The sequence below is a fragment of the Buteo buteo genome, chromosome 17 (assembly GCF_964188355.1).
Source record: "Buteo buteo chromosome 17, bButBut1.hap1.1, whole genome shotgun sequence".
Taxonomy (NCBI): domain Eukaryota; kingdom Metazoa; phylum Chordata; class Aves; order Accipitriformes; family Accipitridae; genus Buteo; species Buteo buteo.
In genome coordinates this window covers 10,881,159-10,899,469 of record NC_134187.1, presented here as the reverse complement: position 1 = coordinate 10,899,469, position 18,311 = coordinate 10,881,159, and the positions used below count along the sequence as shown (strand labels likewise).

General features: G+C 40.7%; 1 protein-coding gene across 2 annotated transcripts; it reads right to left on the bottom strand.

The window, feature by feature from the left end:
- Positions 1–888: 888 nt before the first annotated feature.
- Positions 889–14,880, bottom strand: LAPTM4A (lysosomal protein transmembrane 4 alpha). Of its 2 annotated transcripts, none has more exons than XM_075049066.1 (7): positions 14,682–14,880; positions 7,530–7,650; positions 5,236–5,312; positions 5,025–5,147; positions 3,692–3,787; positions 2,193–2,291; positions 889–1,671 (listed from the first exon to the last, which is right to left on the bottom strand). In XM_075049066.1, the coding sequence occupies exons 1-7, from the start codon at positions 14,778–14,780 to the stop codon at positions 1,597–1,599; spliced, it is 690 nt and encodes a 229-aa protein (XP_074905167.1). In that variant the 5' UTR covers positions 14,781–14,880; the 3' UTR covers positions 889–1,596. The 2 variants fall into 2 exon arrangements, with proteins under 2 accessions (XP_074905167.1, XP_074905168.1); XM_075049067.1 differs by lacking the exon at positions 14,682–14,880 and adding an exon at positions 7,815–7,834.
- Positions 14,881–18,311: the final 3,431 nt, after the last annotated feature.

Below are 18,311 nucleotides of genomic sequence, written 5' to 3'. Positions count from 1 at the left end.
CCAATGCAGTTCCTCAGAACTTGGAAATCTGAGTGCAGCTGCCGACAGCCCTGGGTGCACGGGGTAACTGGAAGGGCAGGGCGCTGCCAGAACAGTGGCACAAGATGTTCCTGCACCACCACAGCTTAAGGTACTATCGCAGATGGCACCTTAGGTAAAGGGAAAAACGATTTAAACTATTACTGATAGCACAGTAATGACAGAGGGCATTTTTAAATGTCAGGGGGACAGGAAGGAGGTACATACTTGAACAGACTAGAATAACCAAGAACCTGTATGCCTTTTTTCCAGAGTTTAATCCCAGGTCCCTTTTATCTTCCCAAGTAGAAAGCCATTTTTTCTTCAGATGTATTAGCAGATCATTAAACTATCTTTTACCTCTTACTACAGAGGACGAACAGTAGAAAGTTGTTGTTTGTAGTTTTTTTTGTTTTGGTTGGTTTTTATTTTTTCTTTAGAAGAACATTTCTGAAGTTATGGCATATGTCCAACAACAACTTTGGACATTTTCCAATGTAAATAACATTGTAGTCCTACTGGGTGTCTGTCCTGCTCCTAATACCTGAGTTCATCAGACATCAAATTTGCCTCAAAGGCTAGAAGCCTCCAGTACAATTCCCTTTTCCCAGCTTATGTGTAAGTAAAAATCAGACAAGTAGAAGACAACCAAGTACTTGAACTGCAAAGGCTGCAATACAAGCTTTTACATTAAAGGAAATCCACGTTCTCCACTCACAGGAGGACTTTTGCTGAAGAACACAGATCAACCACTAAACGACCTGTAGGAAGCCAGCGTTCACTAAGCTGCATATACATGGGACTATCTGCAGTACACTGAAGCACTTAAAAAAACCAAACCGACAAACAGATCAACCAAGGCTACTGGTAAACATTTCGTAAAAGATTTATTTAAGTATCATTTATCACAAAGAGGAAAATACATATAAGATTAGAAGCATGCAACCATCTTCCACATTTCTATTTGTTTTTCTTGCGTTCACAGCACATTGTAATAGAACTCCTGTGCCACCCTCACTTCTTCCTGAAAAATACTGTGTTCCAAGACATAGGATAACCAAAAAAAAACCCACAATAAAGGTAAGATAACATATGAGAAAAGTGCAAAGTAAAAAAAGTCACATATATACCACATTCAAACCCCCTCCCCGTCCAAAAAAAGGATAAAGGCAAACTGTCATTTTGCTGCACGATCAGATTGTCTTTATGAACTACTTTACAAAAAAATTAATATAAATTAAGGGCACAATCCTGCCGACACTTATAATTGTAGCTAACTTCAATCATAGATTGGCTCAGTTGGTATTATTAAAAGCCACAAGTTAGTCACATGCATAAGTTCTTGCAGTATAAGGCCCTAAGGCAATAAAATGTTTAAGAGCATTAAGGAGAACAAAAATTAAAGCAAACAAAATCACTCCCAGATGTGTTTTGCTTAGTAAGTTTATATCAAACATTTTAAACAGAACAGTTTGCTCCTAAAGCCCTGAATATTTCTATTACTTAAGCAGTTTTGCAAGATTAAAAGACAAAACCCCCAGGAAGCTGGTACAGATGTTAATTAACATAAAAACTGCTTCAGGCAGGTATGTAGGGAGGTGGAGGCTCCTTCTCAGGCATCTTCACTGCCATTTCATAGGTTGGCAGAACATACTAAAGAGAAGACATTTTGAAGAGATTAATGCAGAAGGTTTAGAAAAAAAACCAAAAAACAAACAGAACAAAAACATACATGCCCCATCAGCAACTTAATTCTCTGTTGCAGGCAAATGTTTTTTAGTAAGAACTTACTGCTGTTTCTAGTAAGCTAGTGGGGAAGTGAAAGAAGGTACAACAGTAGTTTACTGTGCTGCTGAACCTAACCTGAGGTCATTCATTCCACCCCACTATCTCTTGGTTTTGCAAAGCAGCAAGGAAGGTTTTGACTGGTGCAATCAGAAAGCTTCGCTCTATTACACGAAAAACATTCAAAGACTTTTCTCTATAAAATCTCCAACTTTATGCACTGTAAGAATGAAACTAACAAACAACCCACCCTAATGTTAGCTGAACTTTTTGATCTTTCCAGTCTTTGTTTAGAAAGCTGGACAAGGCTTATAAATGTATATGGATATGGTGGTTTTCTACTTAAAAGGAACCAGCATAGTTTAATTTTGATCTCAAAAAGGTTTTACCTGTGGAGGAGCTTCAAAAGCAGGGTACACAGCTATCTCTGGCAAGTTTCTGTTGCTGATGTATTTATAGCAGTTCCATACACAGTTAATTAGATATGCCTGAAAGAAGAGAGATTTCTCTTTAAAGAGGCCCCATATGCATTAGCTGATTCAGAAATTAGATGCTGGATTACATTCATATGACAAAAAGGAGCATAAATCAACTTAGTCGATACATATCTGAGGAATGGTTGCTATTTCACAGATTTAGCCACATACCAATGCTGCTCCCCATTTAGCTTTGCTATCATAGTGACTCAGAGAGGCTAAGCCACACAGGTTTTAGCAAAAGAATTCACAGATCCATTCAACTAATCTCTCTATCTGCCTCAGCAGAGCTAATCAAATTAATCCCCAACCAGCTTATGCTTCTATGGATCTCAGTCCAAACTTGCCAGGAAGAAGAGGACGACATCAGGCCAACAGCACAATCCCACTCATCCCTGAGTTAGCATTACTATTTTTCCAACTACCAGAACGAAGGAGAGGGCACAAACACCCAACCGGGGTGGCAAGGAGAAGATGGTAGCGCAAAGTAGCCTGGACTTTAAGTCAACATTAACTGCTGTAGAAAGACATACTATCATGCTCTGATGAGGATTAGATTTTTTTTAATTATTAATCTGCGTAATATTAATCTCTGAATTTTTCATTGGCAAGTTAGCACATAGTTACACACAAGGTACTGAACTTCCCAATCAACACAAAAATATCATCTACTGTATTAGGCTTCCACGCCCCCCAGTCAGATATTCCTCTTGGAGAAAGTATAGGAAGTGAGTAAAATTCTTTCATTACTTCATTTTTTTCTTAAATTCAATCTGGATGCAATAAAGGAATATTGTCACGGCCAATATGTATTATCAACTCATTTCTCTAATATGCTTTGTCTGCACAAAAGTTTTTGTAATTCAAATGAATGCCTCTGTATTTAGATCTTCAGAAAGAAAATAATTCTTAATATCACCCTTCAGTAGGAAGAAAGATGCAGCTCTGAACTAACATATGCATTTCCTTCTTCCATCATCTTCCTTCCAAACCATGCACTCTGGTTTGTTAGGCACAGTGAGATATTTTAGAAGTTTTGTTTAGAAAACTTGTAGGCAGTAACTCAATATTGTTTCACTACAAGCTTAATTACAAATATTATATTTATCTCCACTTATGCAAAAAGATGGTATTTGAAGTCTTGTGCATTCCTGCTTCCTACTCAGGAAGGGCAGAGCTGCATAAACATGCCCCACTGCACACAAACAAGTTAGTTGAAGACACCAGTATACAAAATGTAAGTCTTAAGCTATACCATAACTGAACATCCTAACAATTCTGCTCAAAAAAGTTCTGAGCTCAGCATTAAGAAGTCGGCTGAGTTCTTAATTCAGCATTGAGAATTAACTCAGGTTGGTAGCATCTTAATATAGTAACTCATGAAACAGACACATGCTTAAGTTTTAACTTACCTTTAAAATGATAAATAAAGCAAAGAACACCAGAACAATAAACAAGAGACAGCTGGAGTCCAAGGCAAGGAGATCATCTTTGTAAGGAAAATCCGGCTAATTAAAAAAAATAGGGAAGGGAGAGAAAGGGCAGAGATAAGCATTAACACTGCACAGTCACAAATATGACAGAAGGACATCCAAACTTCACACCAAATGAAACAAACTCTTGTGTAAACTACTCCCCCAGAAACAACAAAAAGTTCTGTTTCTCACTAGCTTCTTCTTTATCCTCCCAGAAAGCACAGTATTTATCCTGCTTCTATCTATCCTGCAAGAACAGGTCACTGCAGAAACAGGCTACCTGTACAGAAGCCTTGTACTATCTATGTCCCTAGTCACTACCTCAATCTCTAATAGCATGTATTAGAGACTAATATGTAAGACAGATATCCATGAAATTTCGTTTTTAACAGCGGCAGCACAGCATTTGTACTTATGGTCCTCTACTTGCTAACTCTTTAATGACTTTGTATTAATTACCTCCTGTCATTCCAACCAGTAACATACATGTGTGCAGAATAGAAAGGAAAGTCAGAAGAGACAAAACAAAGAGCTTCTGTGAATTTCAGACTCTTCTCTTTCCCTGACCACAGTAACAAAGCCTCTCTCCAACACCAAACCAGGTTTTTTATCTGTTTTAAAAAGGATATTTTTTTTTTTAAACATCTAAAACACGGGCCAGGAAGAGCTTGCAATCCCCATTAACTAAAAGTGTATTCTATCCATTGAGTATTTTTGCAGTTAAAACACAGGCAGTCTTAATGAAAACTCCATTACAGTTTCCTTAGAAAGCATTGTTGCAATACAAGAAGAGTTCTACAGAATGTAAAAAGGAACCCTCCGAATCTCAGATTCCATCCCATAATGCTGTAAGACCCTACATCATATCGATCCTTACCTATACTCTTCTTCCCCTTCCCCACCAAGTAAGGGTCAAGACATTTTTAATCTGCACTAGCAAACCTGCCAGAACCACATTGCTTGAAGGGTTTACAAACATCTTTGTTTCGAGTGCAAATGTAGCAAACGCAGTTTAAAGCAACAATTCCCATCACATTTCTTCTTTACTTTCCCTGGCTTTCCTTTTAGGGAGCAATGACACCTTTTGCCCTTCCACCTCTGATAAATTCTCATTCTCATAACCATCCTAACAGTCATCCCCTACGGCTGCTGCAGTCTGAATTCCTTTTTCTTATGCACAGGAAGATAACTATAGCTCAGTCACTTACCCAATTAAACCAAAGTTTAATTTCAAATGTAAAATATCAACTTGAGCTGAAGAAACACTTACCAACTGATCCAGGTAATCCTTGATTCTGGGCAAGTAGGTTAGAGAACTGATGGCAACCAGACAACTGAGCACAAAGTCAAAGAGTTGGTAACAGAAAAATGGGATCAGCCAGCCTACACGATGCTAAGAAAAAGAAAAAAGCAGCAGCCTGTAAGGTGTCTAGTTAAAAATTCAAGTAGCAAGTTTAAAACCATGGACTAAATATACTTACAGCAATTGCACCATACACCATCATTGCACTGATTGTGAACATGAGGAGGGAGATAGCAAATAGAACGCAGGCATTTTCTGCATTAAAAGAAAAACAGTAAGCATCAGTCATTTCCTGAAGTTGTCACACTGCAGCTGACATGTACCCAAGCTCTATCCATTACTATGATCTGTTTTCAACTGTTTCATCTGTCAAACTAGCAGCAGCAGAATTGAGTAACTCAGATCTCTCCTAATGGAAAAAGACCTGGTTCAACAAAACCAGCAGGCATTTGGAAAAATCCCTCTTCTTTAATCAAAAGCCTGAATGAAGCTCAGACATACCAATTAGAAGCCTGACATAGTTTGATAGTAATGCAACATAATGGTGCTGATTTGCAATATATGTCAGTGCTAAAAGAATGTGGGTGATTAACTTTACAACTGGAAAGAATTTTAAGTGAAGCTAGCACAATATCAACCTTTTACACTTTAAAATTATTTGATTATGTAATTCGGTCATTGGCAGTGGGAGCAGCACTGCTCCTTCAGTAACACTAAGGAAAACAGGAAATCACTGTGTGGAAGGTATCCCATTATTTAGAAGAAAAAGCAGTGGAACAGAAGCCAAACGGTAGCAGAATCCAGGACACTCATGGAAACTGAATGATAAAGATTCTCCTTGTGCATCACAGTTATTGATGACAGAAGCACAGCTGCTTTCCACCAGTTAGATTATACTCATTCTCCTGCAGCAAGCACAGTTTACATTTTTAAACACAGAGAAAGAAACCAGCTTGAGAGTCCATAGATGTGGTAAATTAACATTTTTAGCAATACTGAAGCCAAACTTCTGTAGCTCCCACGCTTGAAAGAGATGATCTGAGAATCATAACTTTCTAGTCTGCAACTGATTGGAAAAGATACACTGTAGAAGCACTTATGTACCCAATTCAGTACAAGATAATAATATCTACATACACAGATGGCATCAAGGAGTCGGCCCTCCCATGTCTGACAGGCACTACGTTATCAGAGGGCCTTAAGTACTCAACAATAACCAACAAGAGTGGTTTTCTTCTGAGGATTTGTTACTCACAATATCCACATGCACAATCAAAATTGTAATATCACTTCATGCACACAAAACCCTCTAGTCCATGTCCCAACATGGGAAAAAAGAATCTTTAAGTCAAAAGCATGTGATAGCCATTTTACACTAAAGAGTAGAGAAAGCACCTTCAGCTTCATAAGCATCTCTCAGTCACATAAGCTTAAGGCTACCAAGTACACCAACATTCATTGCAGAACATACATTTTACAGATATCTGCTGTAGTTTTATTTAATATCTTGGCTTTATGAAGTAATTGGTCCTTGTTTCCACTCATTTCATTACTAACAAACATGAGTTACAGTCACAGGTCAGAACTGACAGATCCTCAGGTCATGAACAATTAACATGAAGACTGTAAACCAGAACTCTCAAAATACAGATTTGTGCTGTACTATTTATCTTCACTCCAGACTGGATCTGACCCTCCCTGAATTTTAGTGTAATACAACAGACTGAGACGAGACACATTAGAAGTGCCACACTAAACATATTTCTGCACATATAAAACCAAGAAAAAACAAAGCATGCACCCAAGTTTATATGTCATACTACAGTTAAAAAGCTTGGTCATTACAGACAAAAGTTTGACACCAATTGCACTTGTACACATCATAGACTTAATCTATAACAATAGTGTGGAAAGGAGGTTTAATTCTGCTCATGATGCTTTCTCTTCCATTTCTTCTGCATGTCAAACTTTTTAAATAAATACTTTGGTTTCACTCCAATACTTGGCATCCCAATTCTTCCACTCTTCTTAGAAAGATGGCATGGTTTTCCTCTTAGTAAACTCATACACAATAGCTGTAAGCTTTTTCCTTAAATCTATGAGGATCACCAGAAATTCCCAAAAAAGTCTTTAAAAATACTCTTCTGCTTTTTGTTTTACTGACACAGCAAAGATAGTAAATGTTCATGGAGAAAGTGAATTAGAGATGTTCCCCACCTACTTCGACAGTCCAAGCATTAGAGATTAGAAATCATATCATTTAAGATGCTTAGGAATAATATGAAGTAAACGTTGTGGGTTTTTTTAATTCTTGTAGAACAACTCAATTCCAGAATAATTAAAAGAGAAATTCAGAAAACAAGGCAACCATATTTAAAAGCTGTATGCATATATTACACACTAGTGTAAGGCAAATACACCATGATACTGCATACTTTATTTTCTAATCAGACAGCAGAGTTAAACACCTACCAGCCATTCTCTCAGAAGCATAGTAATTTCCGATGACTTCATACTGGATATCAACAGTTGGCACTATATTTGGATGAGTCACTTCTACTGTCAACAAGATGCCCATCAGCAAGTTCACCACCTGAGAAAGATTACAGTTACCTAAAGGTTATTTACACTGCAACAACTATGATCTTTTTAAGGACACACTAATAAATCTTTTATTTCAGTTGGAAATAAACTCTTTGCTTTGCCTATATGCAGAAGAAAAAAAAAAACACAAAACAAAAAACCAACTCAACTTACGATTACATTTCAAGCTGATTTAGTTAAACCGCTACCAAAACAACCAGAAGAGCACTGGACACTTGCAGGTTTTAATCACAACTAAATAACTTCACAAACTAAGAGGATGGATAGGGTTTGTAGGGATTCAAATGACGTAATTAAACTATTGCTGCACAATGCACAGGTCCATAAACCGGAAAACTGGAAACAGTTAAAAGAGGCCAGGAAGGAAAAGCTACAATAACAGACACAATGGGAACATTTGGAAAGAGTTTCTGCTTTCTACAACAAATTGAAAGGCAGAATTAATTTAATGCACAAGGTACTGCACCCTACTCTCAAACAGTGCTGGAGGGGCAAGCAGTACAAGGGTATGTGTAAGCATCACACAGTAAATACCGAGTGTATGAGGGAAAACTTCCACTATAGCTCTAATCCTCAAACGTAGCATCTTAATTTCTCCCATTTAGTTTTAATACAAGCAGTGGAGAACTGTCATTCTCCCTCCCCTTCCTAGATCATTCATTAAAACCTCATCAGGAAGGCTACACAAACACAGATGGAGTTAAAAAAAATCTCACACAAAGATTGAACCTCAAAATTTGTAAGCATTCAGCACTGGCTACATGCTTACTGGTCCTTCTCTTCATTTACACTGCCATTGAAGACTACTTCTGTTTCCCCATATTGGGACATACCAGAAATGCTTGCAGTAACAGTAAGAGCTCAAAGAGTCAGAAGCAGCTTAAGCATCTGCAAAATTGCCTTCACAGCATTTATAACCTATTCAAGATTTACAGGGGCATAGTTTCTGTTACTAATATCTGGAGAGACATGCCAAAGAAAAAGGTTGCATAACAACAACAAAAAAAAGTCATGATGGTATTTTCAAGCTGCAGTCCTTTTCCAATCAGTATTCAGTACAGTCACCACCAGCAGCAGGATCTTTTACAATTAGCCTTAAACGGAAAAAAAAAAAAAAAAAAAAAAAAATTGGTTTGCAGTTTGTCACAACTTAAGAATATTTGCCAAACATTTCTTCTTTTACTGCCCTGGTTTCAGGAGTCAGTGATAGCAATAGTGGCAAGTCTATGCACAATTATTGAAGTTTTCAATAAGGAAAAAAAAAAGCTTTTGAACATTTAAAAGGAATTTTAGCTTTTAAGACTCACAGTTCCTACAAGCTGGTTTTTTTTGTTTTTTTTTTTAAGGGTTTTGTCGGGTTTTTTTCTCTCCCCCCCCCCCCCCCCCCCCCCCCCGGTTTAGAGATATTGTGATAACCTTGCTTACACTTTCTGCTAAAAAGAACCCTTTAGTGAAATCAAAGCTGATTATTTTGTAGAAATGCTATCCTATCACCATGTACTATACAAACTAGCTGGAATTTCCAGCTACTTTCAGCCACTTGTATACTCCATTTTATGCCTTAGAGTGTAAAATATAAAAACTAGTACAGTTGGCAGTAAAAAAGTAAATTTAGCCACCAGTATCTTTTAGCCTTGAAATGAGCATATTTTCCCCCTCAAAAGATACTTCCTACAGGGCAAACTGTCAAGTTGCTCATCTGCCACTTGTCTAAATCTTTTATTTTGCTTCACCATTGTTCAAATGTATAGAATACTATGTTCTCTCACCACTACTGTTTCATCCTTCTCTACTCTGGCTTTCTGCTCTTGATGTATTTTCAAGGCTTCTATTTCTGCCTCGCTGTAAGTGAGCCAGTGGTATCAACCTATACTTCGGAAAATAACTTCCTGCTCTATACTTGTTTTAAAATGCTTATGTCAAGGTTCATATCTCTGGCAGTTAAACATTAATTTCTACTTCATAAAACACAAAGAGACATGTTCAATTAAAGCTAAATCATTTTTTGTTTATACACAGTCATCATTTTAACTTAAATAGTGATAAACTTCAGGACAAAGACAATACTACTTCAATACTGAGTTTAACCACCATGATGGCTATCTGCCTCAAGATAAAGAGCAAGCAGCACTTGAATTAATATAAAGTACTGAAGAACTTGAATGCCTTGGAATTGCGAGACTGTGATCCTACATCTGCCACTTTATTTTCATCCTATCCATGGTCCCAATTTAGAATACAGAAGTCCTTAGTAATTCCACTAGTTACTGAGCGCAGTTCAAAGTATTAAAGCTTTATTTTCTCAACGCTAAAATGATGTGCAAGGAAAATAGGAAATTAAAGAGTCATTCAAAATCCAGTCTGCTAGGATCAGTGAGACAGAATAAAAATACTAACTTAAAAAAAACAAAACAAAACAAACAACAAACCCAAACCTCTGCCAATTAACACCCCAGGGTTTCCAGTACTCCATTACTGCTATTTGTGAATCATATCACAGCACTGAGCAATTCATCATATTCAACATATGGATTTCAATTAAGAGTTACCAACAACTCCAAATTAGAAGTCCTTCTAAGCACAAAGCCAGAGCCTGTATTTTAACTACTACCATTCTTTCACAGAAGCTTGCTAACAGCAAGACCACAAGGCTTGTTTCAACTTGATAGTCAATGTGACTGGCAGTAAGAATATGGTTTGGACTGGAAGGCATCATCAGAGCTTAAAAGAATATACTCACTGCGAATAAAATATATGTTCACAAATGGTCTACGTGGAGAAGTCACCAGAAAAAAACATAGCACAGGTAAGCCTCAGTGTAACCTGAAGATTAAAACCACCACCACCCCAAAAAACCCTGCCAACCCTGACAAGCCAGCACTCAGTGGATAGTTCACCATTCTGAGGTAACACCTCAGAAACCCCAGCAGTCCCCATCCTTGCCTTTTTTGTTAGGAAGTCAAAAAATAATCATAAAAAAATAAATTACAACATGCATGCTCAAGTTCTAATTCAAAAGATTGTTCCATTAAGATGAAAAAAAAACTTAATTTAGTTTCTAGTAGTTTAAGAAGTGTGTTTTACTCATGTAAGTGGGATAACTGAGCTTAACTGAAGTTTGGTGTAGCTTGTATCAAAATTAAAAAATCCAATAGCTGATATTAAAGTAGAAACCCAGCAGTTATTACAAACTGGTAATAGAAGTATTAGCTCCCTATATGATCAGAACTCAAAAGACTGCGGGGCTATAACAAGCATTATCTTTTTAATTAGAGAGTTTTATCTCCATGGTATACATTTCATGTCTAATCATGTAAGTGCCTCATCTCTCTGGAGGCCTGAACATTAAGTCTAGGTTTCTCCAAGCACTCCGAGTGACTAAAAGTCTTGGACATCAACAAGAATTCCTACTTAGGATTTGCTTATTTCCTTTTATGAGTGGGAAAGAAGAGGGAAATTGCCTTGCACTACTACACTTTCTCATCTTCCTCTCACTTGTCCAGTATTTTTCCTTAAACATGTTCCTGAAGAAACAAACCAAGATGGTTTTGTTGTGGTGGTTTTTTTCTTTATTTAAAATTACTCTTTTTCAGTATAATAAGAGTACTTCAGAGCTTCTAGCACTGTCGAGATTAGGTTGAGACCAGTTACTTTACTTCATCTCTGGAAATCTCGTTCAGTGAATAAATGACTCCAGAGATCATCCTCACCCTCCTGCTAACCAGTAGCAATTACATCATTTTGACTCTATTGCTGAAGTTTGCTGCCAGAATGAAACAGCCACTCCCTCCAAAACAATGCTATTACTTTTAGACTGTTTATTGAACTCTGATCTGATTTTTGCCGGTGCAGTGTTCGTGCTTCCGGCTTCTGGAAAGCGCTGTGCCTAGTAAGAAAGTTTACAGGAAGAAACAAACTTCAAAGCCACACGTTTGCAATTATGGAGCTAGGAATAGGAGGTTTCTTTTTCCTTCCTACACAGAACAGTAGTGGGTGTTGCAGAGTTAACCAAACTATATTAGTCCTGGAACTTAAGCATGAGTCCACTAGAAATGTTCTGAACTCATCTTTTTCCAAATAGAGTTTTACTTCTTTATCAGAAACAGTAGCAGCATACGGTCTGAAGCATGCTTAAAAGATGCAGTTTGATCACACAGCCATCAACAGCAGACATTTTAGAAGATACTTGTTCTCTCTAGACTCAATAAGTACACAACAAGGACAGCAATGTAACTGTTTTAGTGAGGAGATAAGTTAGACAGATGCAAGACTTAAAAGTATACAAGCAAGGAACAGGAAAATGCCTAAAGAATTTGTTACATGGGTAACGCACACGTATGAAATAGCCAAAACTCTTATCTTACTAAAACATCTGGAGTAGATTGCTACAACACTCCATTTTATGTTCCGTATCAAATTCCTTCAGGACTGCACAGCACGAGAACACAGTCTATCCAGTGAAAAATACAGGCTGACCAAGATTTTCAGTAACACAAAGCTATTGTTGAACTAAGCATTCTCCCCCACCAAAAAGCTACCTCCCTCACAAAAAAACCAACAAACCCATAAAAAAAAAGCCACCCCCCCGCAGAAACTTATTATTTGTCCCACTGTAACTTAAAAGCAGATTATTGAATTTATTTAGAAATACTTATCATAAGCTAGTGTTTGAAACACTAGTTAGTGATATACTTAAACGGTGCATTAATTAACATGTCTAAACAATCTGACATACCCTAGGCCATTTAATTTTAATTTTTTTTTTAAGTTTGTCAGCAGAAAGCTAAATTTAATTTTCACTGTCCAAATCGTACTTCACCTTCAAAAGGTATGAATTAAAGTTGAATCCTAAGTTAAAGCATTAGGCAAGACCACCTAAGGCTTCATGGTAAGACTTTATTTCAGCTCAAACAGCTTAACAGTTGTCACACTTAAAAGTTATCTCCTTTTCCCAGCTGTAAGCTGGGAAGAACTGGATAAAAATTTTCAATGCATAGTTTAACAAAGTGTTTGATAGTCTATAGAAAAAACGCGGCTATGAAGTACTTCACATGTACACTGTTACCCTGAACTCATTTCTCCCTCTAGCAGCCTGAATCCATTGCAGTTACACGAGATCAAAGGAACACTTTGCCTCACACACCACTACACCTCTGAAGCCATCAGCCTCATCAATGACTGGCATACTTTTCACCGTCCATAAGCACTATAGATATTTGCACAGATTCAGAAAGGAGGAAGAGGTGCTGCATCCAGGCAACGAGGTGAAACAGAAGCACAGCAAGAGAGGTAGAAGCTGGAAGTACTACTGGGTCTGTGGCCAGGGAAAGCACATCCCTGCCCACCGCCCCCACCAAGTTCCTGGGTTTCTAGATACTCCTGCGAACAGGAAACCGAAGTGGGGAAGGCAGTAAGGTGCATTTGTTTCGCAACAAGGATGAGTGTCTCCTTACTGTTAACAATTTATGCTTTTACTTGAGGTACCAGAAGCATATTCTTGATCTCCTTCCATCAACATAGGGTAAAACTTCTGGAGGTTTTGCAGGTTTCCAAAACGAGTCCCATGTTCAATACTGCAATGGACCTTACTTTTCTGTTTTATATGAACTAATAGTAGAACTTAATTAACACCAAGACATTTTTTCCAAATTCTTTTGGAAAAAGGAAAAAACCACCTTTCCTAGAGTCTTGGTACACTTCCTACCCCCCTACCTTGCTGCTTCTTCCACTCCTCTCTCCCACCATTTTATTGTTTGCCTGTGCATTTTTTTGTCAACGGAAGGACTGAGATAAAAAAAAAAAAAGGCTCTCCCCATACTTGCTGAAGATAAACAGTAAACTCTCCAAACTTAAATCCCCATGCCTGCAACAGCAGTTTCTGTGCATGAGTCCTTCACATCAAGGCATAAAAATTCAGCATTCTCCATTTTTACAATCTGGGGAAGGGTAAAGGAGAATACAGGCTTTGGTTACAGCTTCAGGAGAACAGAAAAGCTATAACGCAATGTTTTTAAAACTACCCTTGCATCTTTACTGCCCATGAGGGGAAGAGGAAGGAAAGATGAGGAAATGGCTTCAATAAAAGGGAACTAAAGGAAGTGAAGGCTCCAGGCCTTAACTTGCTGGTACTGTTTTCACATTGCTGTTTCACTCTAGATCAAAACTATTTCTAGTATTTCTGCTTCACCACCACAGCCTTCCCTCAGAGAAAAAGCACCCACCAGTCAGAAACCAAGAAGTGTGAGGTGTTTTGTAAACCAAATACTGTTTGTATTGCTCCTCAGCCACTGTGTTGAGGATACAGTACCAAGCAAACGGGAACTTCCCTTTCCACAAAGCTCTTCAACAAGCAGAAGCCATCCTCATTTTGAAGACCCTCACCTTCCTCTGAGAGGTTACACGCTACTCAGGGGAACCACACCTTATCATCGTATTCTCAACATACCCCAAATTCCAGTCTCTCCAAACGTTAGCATCTCCTCTCTTACCAGGGACAGGCACGTTCAGTGCTGTTTGAAACGTTTAAAAGTCCCTACTTCTCCAATCCAAGAAAGGGAATAGTAACAGAACCCCTGAGAGACCCAGATTAAAACGCCCTCAACTTCCGCTTTTTCTTTTTCTAACCACAACAAGGGAGGCCGCCAAGGGACGATTGGGTTTGGCGAGCCCGAAACAAACCCCGGGAGGGAAGAGGGGCCCGAACCACGCCGCCCGACTCCAGCAAACTGGCGCAGCTTCCCCCGCACGCAGCAGCACAGGGGACGATGGCGACGGCTGGCGCGACGACAGCCGACTGCCGAAGGAGAACAACTCCCCGGGCGACGGGACAGGGACCCCGCCGCCATGGCCCCCCTCCGGGGCTGCCCCCCCCCCCCGCCCCGGGCCCACCGGCGGCGCATGCGCGCTGCCCACTCCGCGCCCGGGCTGGGCCGCGGCCGAGCTCCCACGCATGCGCGCTGCGCACAACCCAAATCGCCGCCCCCTCAGCGGCGCCGGCTGCCCCCCGCGCCAGCCTCTCACCATGTACCAGGTGCCCAGGATAATGGTGCCGGTCCGCACATGGCAGCAGCCGCAACAGCGGGTACTGTAGAAGCGGTCCCGGCTCCGCTTGAACGTCATGGCGGCAGCGGCAACGCCGACCTCCCGCCCGCAGGCCCGCCGCTCGCCCTCTCCAGCCGCTTCCCCTCCAGCTGAGGGCCGTAAAACCCCCGCGCGCGCGTCACCGCCGCTCGGGCCAATCAGCCGCCGACAGCGGGGGCGCGGGGGTGTGCCTGCGGGAGGGCGTGCGCGTTGCCGCGGCAACGGGCGATCGGCGGCGCCGCGGGCCAATCGCAGCCCCCCTGGGCGCAACGCCCTGTCGTTCACCTGCGGCGGCGGGGCGGCGGGGCGGCGCTCACCTGAGGCGAGGCTCGGTGCCCGCCGGGGCCGCGGTGGGCCTCGCTCCCTCTGTCCGCCATCTTGGCGCGGAGCCGCTTCCTCCCGCCGCAGCCTCCGCAGGGCCGGTACCGCTCCGCATGGCGGGTCCCGCCGGGGCGGGCTGGCCTGGCGTCGGGGGCACGGCTGGCGGTGCTTCCCGCGCAGTGCCGGTGGAGGTTGGCCAGGGCGAAGAGCCGGTGCTTGGCCTCCGAGCAGGCAGGCGAAACCCGGCGGGGAAGACTGTGTTGTCCAGCGATAACCCTGTTTTCCAAGAAAAACTGGAGTAGTCGTCTCCAGTAGAGCCCGAAGCGGCCAGCTTCGAGACACTACCAACGTCCCGTGGCAGTGGCTGAAATTCAGCCAGTACTGTAGAGGGTTTAATTCGCTTAAACCCTCCCGCTATGCTTTTGCATTAATTCCTTGGATTGAATTATTAATATCGCGCGTTACGTGTTCAGAGGATACGTGCTAAGAGGATGAACAGAAGAGCTGAGTTTTAGTCCACAGAGGTGCTTTACTCTTTTGTGAGTCAAAGTCCCTGTTTGTGAGTGGGTCATAATAGTACTTAATTAGTCCCACCGAAAATTGCAGGTGCTGCCAGATACATGTGTTCATTAGAAATAATGTGTATAAATGCAAGTGCTGCCATCATAACGTGTATGGGGTAAGAGGTTGCTCCACCACTTGGACGCAAGGCCTGTTCTCGTATGGAGTAGGGCCTATAAACTTCCTCTGACCCAAGGGCAGCCTGTGGGTTTTGCAGACCTGAGCTGTTGATACAGATAGGCACACAGTTTATTTTAACCCTGGTGCAGCTGGAAGTATTTCCTTCTTGGCCGTGTACAACCAATCTGAGACACTCATAGAACCGTAAATATTTGCTGTGCATATATACACCGAGATGTGTATCATATGTCAGTATTAATACTGACGTGCGGAAAACAGACTCCACAATCGGTGAGATTGTAAAGTAGGTATGTTTATTCAGCGCTGGGCAGCACGGGGGGGGGGGGGGGGGGGGGGGGGGTAGTCCCACCAAAGTCGTGCGCGCAATTGTGCAGGTTAAGTACATGTTCTACATACATATTCATTAGATTTCTGAGAAATGTTATACATATTCATTAGTTTTCCAGGAAACTATTAGCATATGCAAATGTCTTCTACGCAGGCGCATTGAAGGTCTCTGGTGGTCTTCGGGAGTCCTGTGGTGGTCTTCCATAGTCTTCCTCACTTGTCCGCTATTTGACCCTCCTCAGATGATTCTGCTTTCGGTCACGTAGGCCCATCTTGCTTAGCTTTTTGTGCCTGTTTCATCAAACCTTGTAGCAACAGTTAGCCTTCGCTGCGTCCTTGAGGCCTGCTGCTTGCAGGTGCCTCTGGCTCAGATTGAACAGCCCCATTGTGTCTCTCGTTCGCTATGTATCTATTCTTCTAATTATCCCACACTGCACAGTATGGTCTTTTACATATTTTGATACATCAGGGCTCGTTAGTGCTCTTATTATCTAAGTTCTCATTAGTGGTGTAAAATCATATGGTTAGTTTAAGCTAAATTATCTACAAGGATGAGAACTAAGGCAGGAGTTCTTATCTTTTCTGGCCCTATCTATTCAAGCAAGGTCTCTACTTGTGCCTTCTTAACAAGATCGTAAATACATAAAACATTTAATTAAGTTTTGTGATTGTTCATGGTTCCTTCTTGCTCATCACTCTCCCAAGTACCAGTCTCTGACAGGCTTAATCCTTGACGAACACCAGTCTTTGGTATGTAAAGTTACAGAGGGAAAATCATTAAGCAATTAGCAGTTTGTTCTCTATATCAATACTGTTTTTTTTCACTCTGAACAATGAGAAGGTAATGAGGGTGACTGTACTTGTCCTTTTGATATATTCCAGATCCTACAGTTAACACATTTTATTGTTTTAGCTACTTAGATTATTTTTAAACATGAACTGTTGCTGAGTTGTTTGAAATGATTTACTTAAAGGCTTTAAAACTGGCCTTTTTTTTTTAAATCCCCTGTGTTCCCTAATGGGTGTTTTTCTTCCTTAGGGCATATTTCATTTTTGAATAAACATGTTGTAAGTGCTGCTAAGACTGCTCTAATGATCCTATTATAAACTATTGTTTGTTTCTTTAGTGCTCCTTACGTTCTCAGCCCTGTGCACAGATGTTTAATTACCAACACTTTGATTTAATGTAGCAAAACCGGACTAATTTTAATCAATATACATGCATGCGTGTAAATAAATGGAAAAGGATTGTGCATTTTGTTGTAATCAGTCATTTAAAAAAATCAGTTTTCTCACAGATGGCACGTTGGGAAGCCTAAGCCAACTGTTTCTGCGGCATACACGCCTGAATTGATTACATTGTTCCTGCGGAGTTGAGAGAGGCTCTCCTCCTGTTAGTCTGTCCCTGTGTGAAAGAGGAATTCACAGGACTAGAGTGAGTCAGAAGAGAAAGCAGGAGCCTCTTGCTTGAGTTACAGCGTCCACTTGGAAACACCTAGATTCCGTTCTCGGTTCAAATGGTTTGTGAGGGCAAGTGTTCCAACTAAGATCTTGCAGTTGGACACTTTGCCTTCACTAGTATCACTGGCAGCTCTCATGTCAGGCTCAGATCTTCAGGGCCATTTTCATGAGATGAAAGAAATCTTAATTGAGTGTTCATATCTTTGTCAGCCAGGCTCAGAATAAAAATTGATGCAATTCCCTTGAGCTTCACTGCTTATTATACCCTGCAGACAACAAAGATACTGGGAAGAATAATGTGACTGTCACTTAACATCACAAAGCAGCTCTCCACAGCAGGATAGGCCGATGTGGAACTATTGAGTGGGCATAAAAAACTTCTCCACTTTCTCCTCCTCCGAAAAAAAAAAGGAAAGAAAGATTAAAAGAGTATTTTGAGAATGATTGCATTGTTTCCTGTACTTGGGGGAAGAGACAATAGGTTAATGATTCTAGTCTGACCCTCTATGAAAGATCTTCCATGCCGCAAGCAGCCCAGATGACCTTAGGCAAGACACTTCCTTTTCTCTGAGCCTTAATTCTCTCCTTTTTGCTAGTTCAGAGGGGATTTGCGAGGCTAAATGTATTAAAAATTCTGAACGGCTCAGCTAACAGTCATGGCAGCCAGACAAAATCTCAGAGGCAGAGAGTACTGGTGATAAACTTTTCTTCCCAGAGAGCAAAAAGACCTTGACATTGTGGGAGCAAATCGTCCACTTC

What these genes read in the sequence shown, in the direction of transcription:
- LAPTM4A (XM_075049066.1), bottom strand. Translation starts at nt 14,780, where the DNA reads ATGACGTTCAAGCGGAGCCGGGACCGCTTCTACAGTACCCGCTGTTGC. An exon ending in TGGTGTATGGTGCAATTGCT is followed by an intron (nt 5,148 to 5,235) that starts GTAAGTATATTT and finishes TCTTTTTCTTAG; the next exon opens with CATCGTGTAGGCTGGCTGAT. An exon ending in CTTTATTTATCATTTTAAAG is followed by an intron (nt 2,292 to 3,691) that starts GTAAGTTAAAAC and finishes CTCTTCTTTCAG; the next exon opens with GCATATCTAATTAACTGTGT.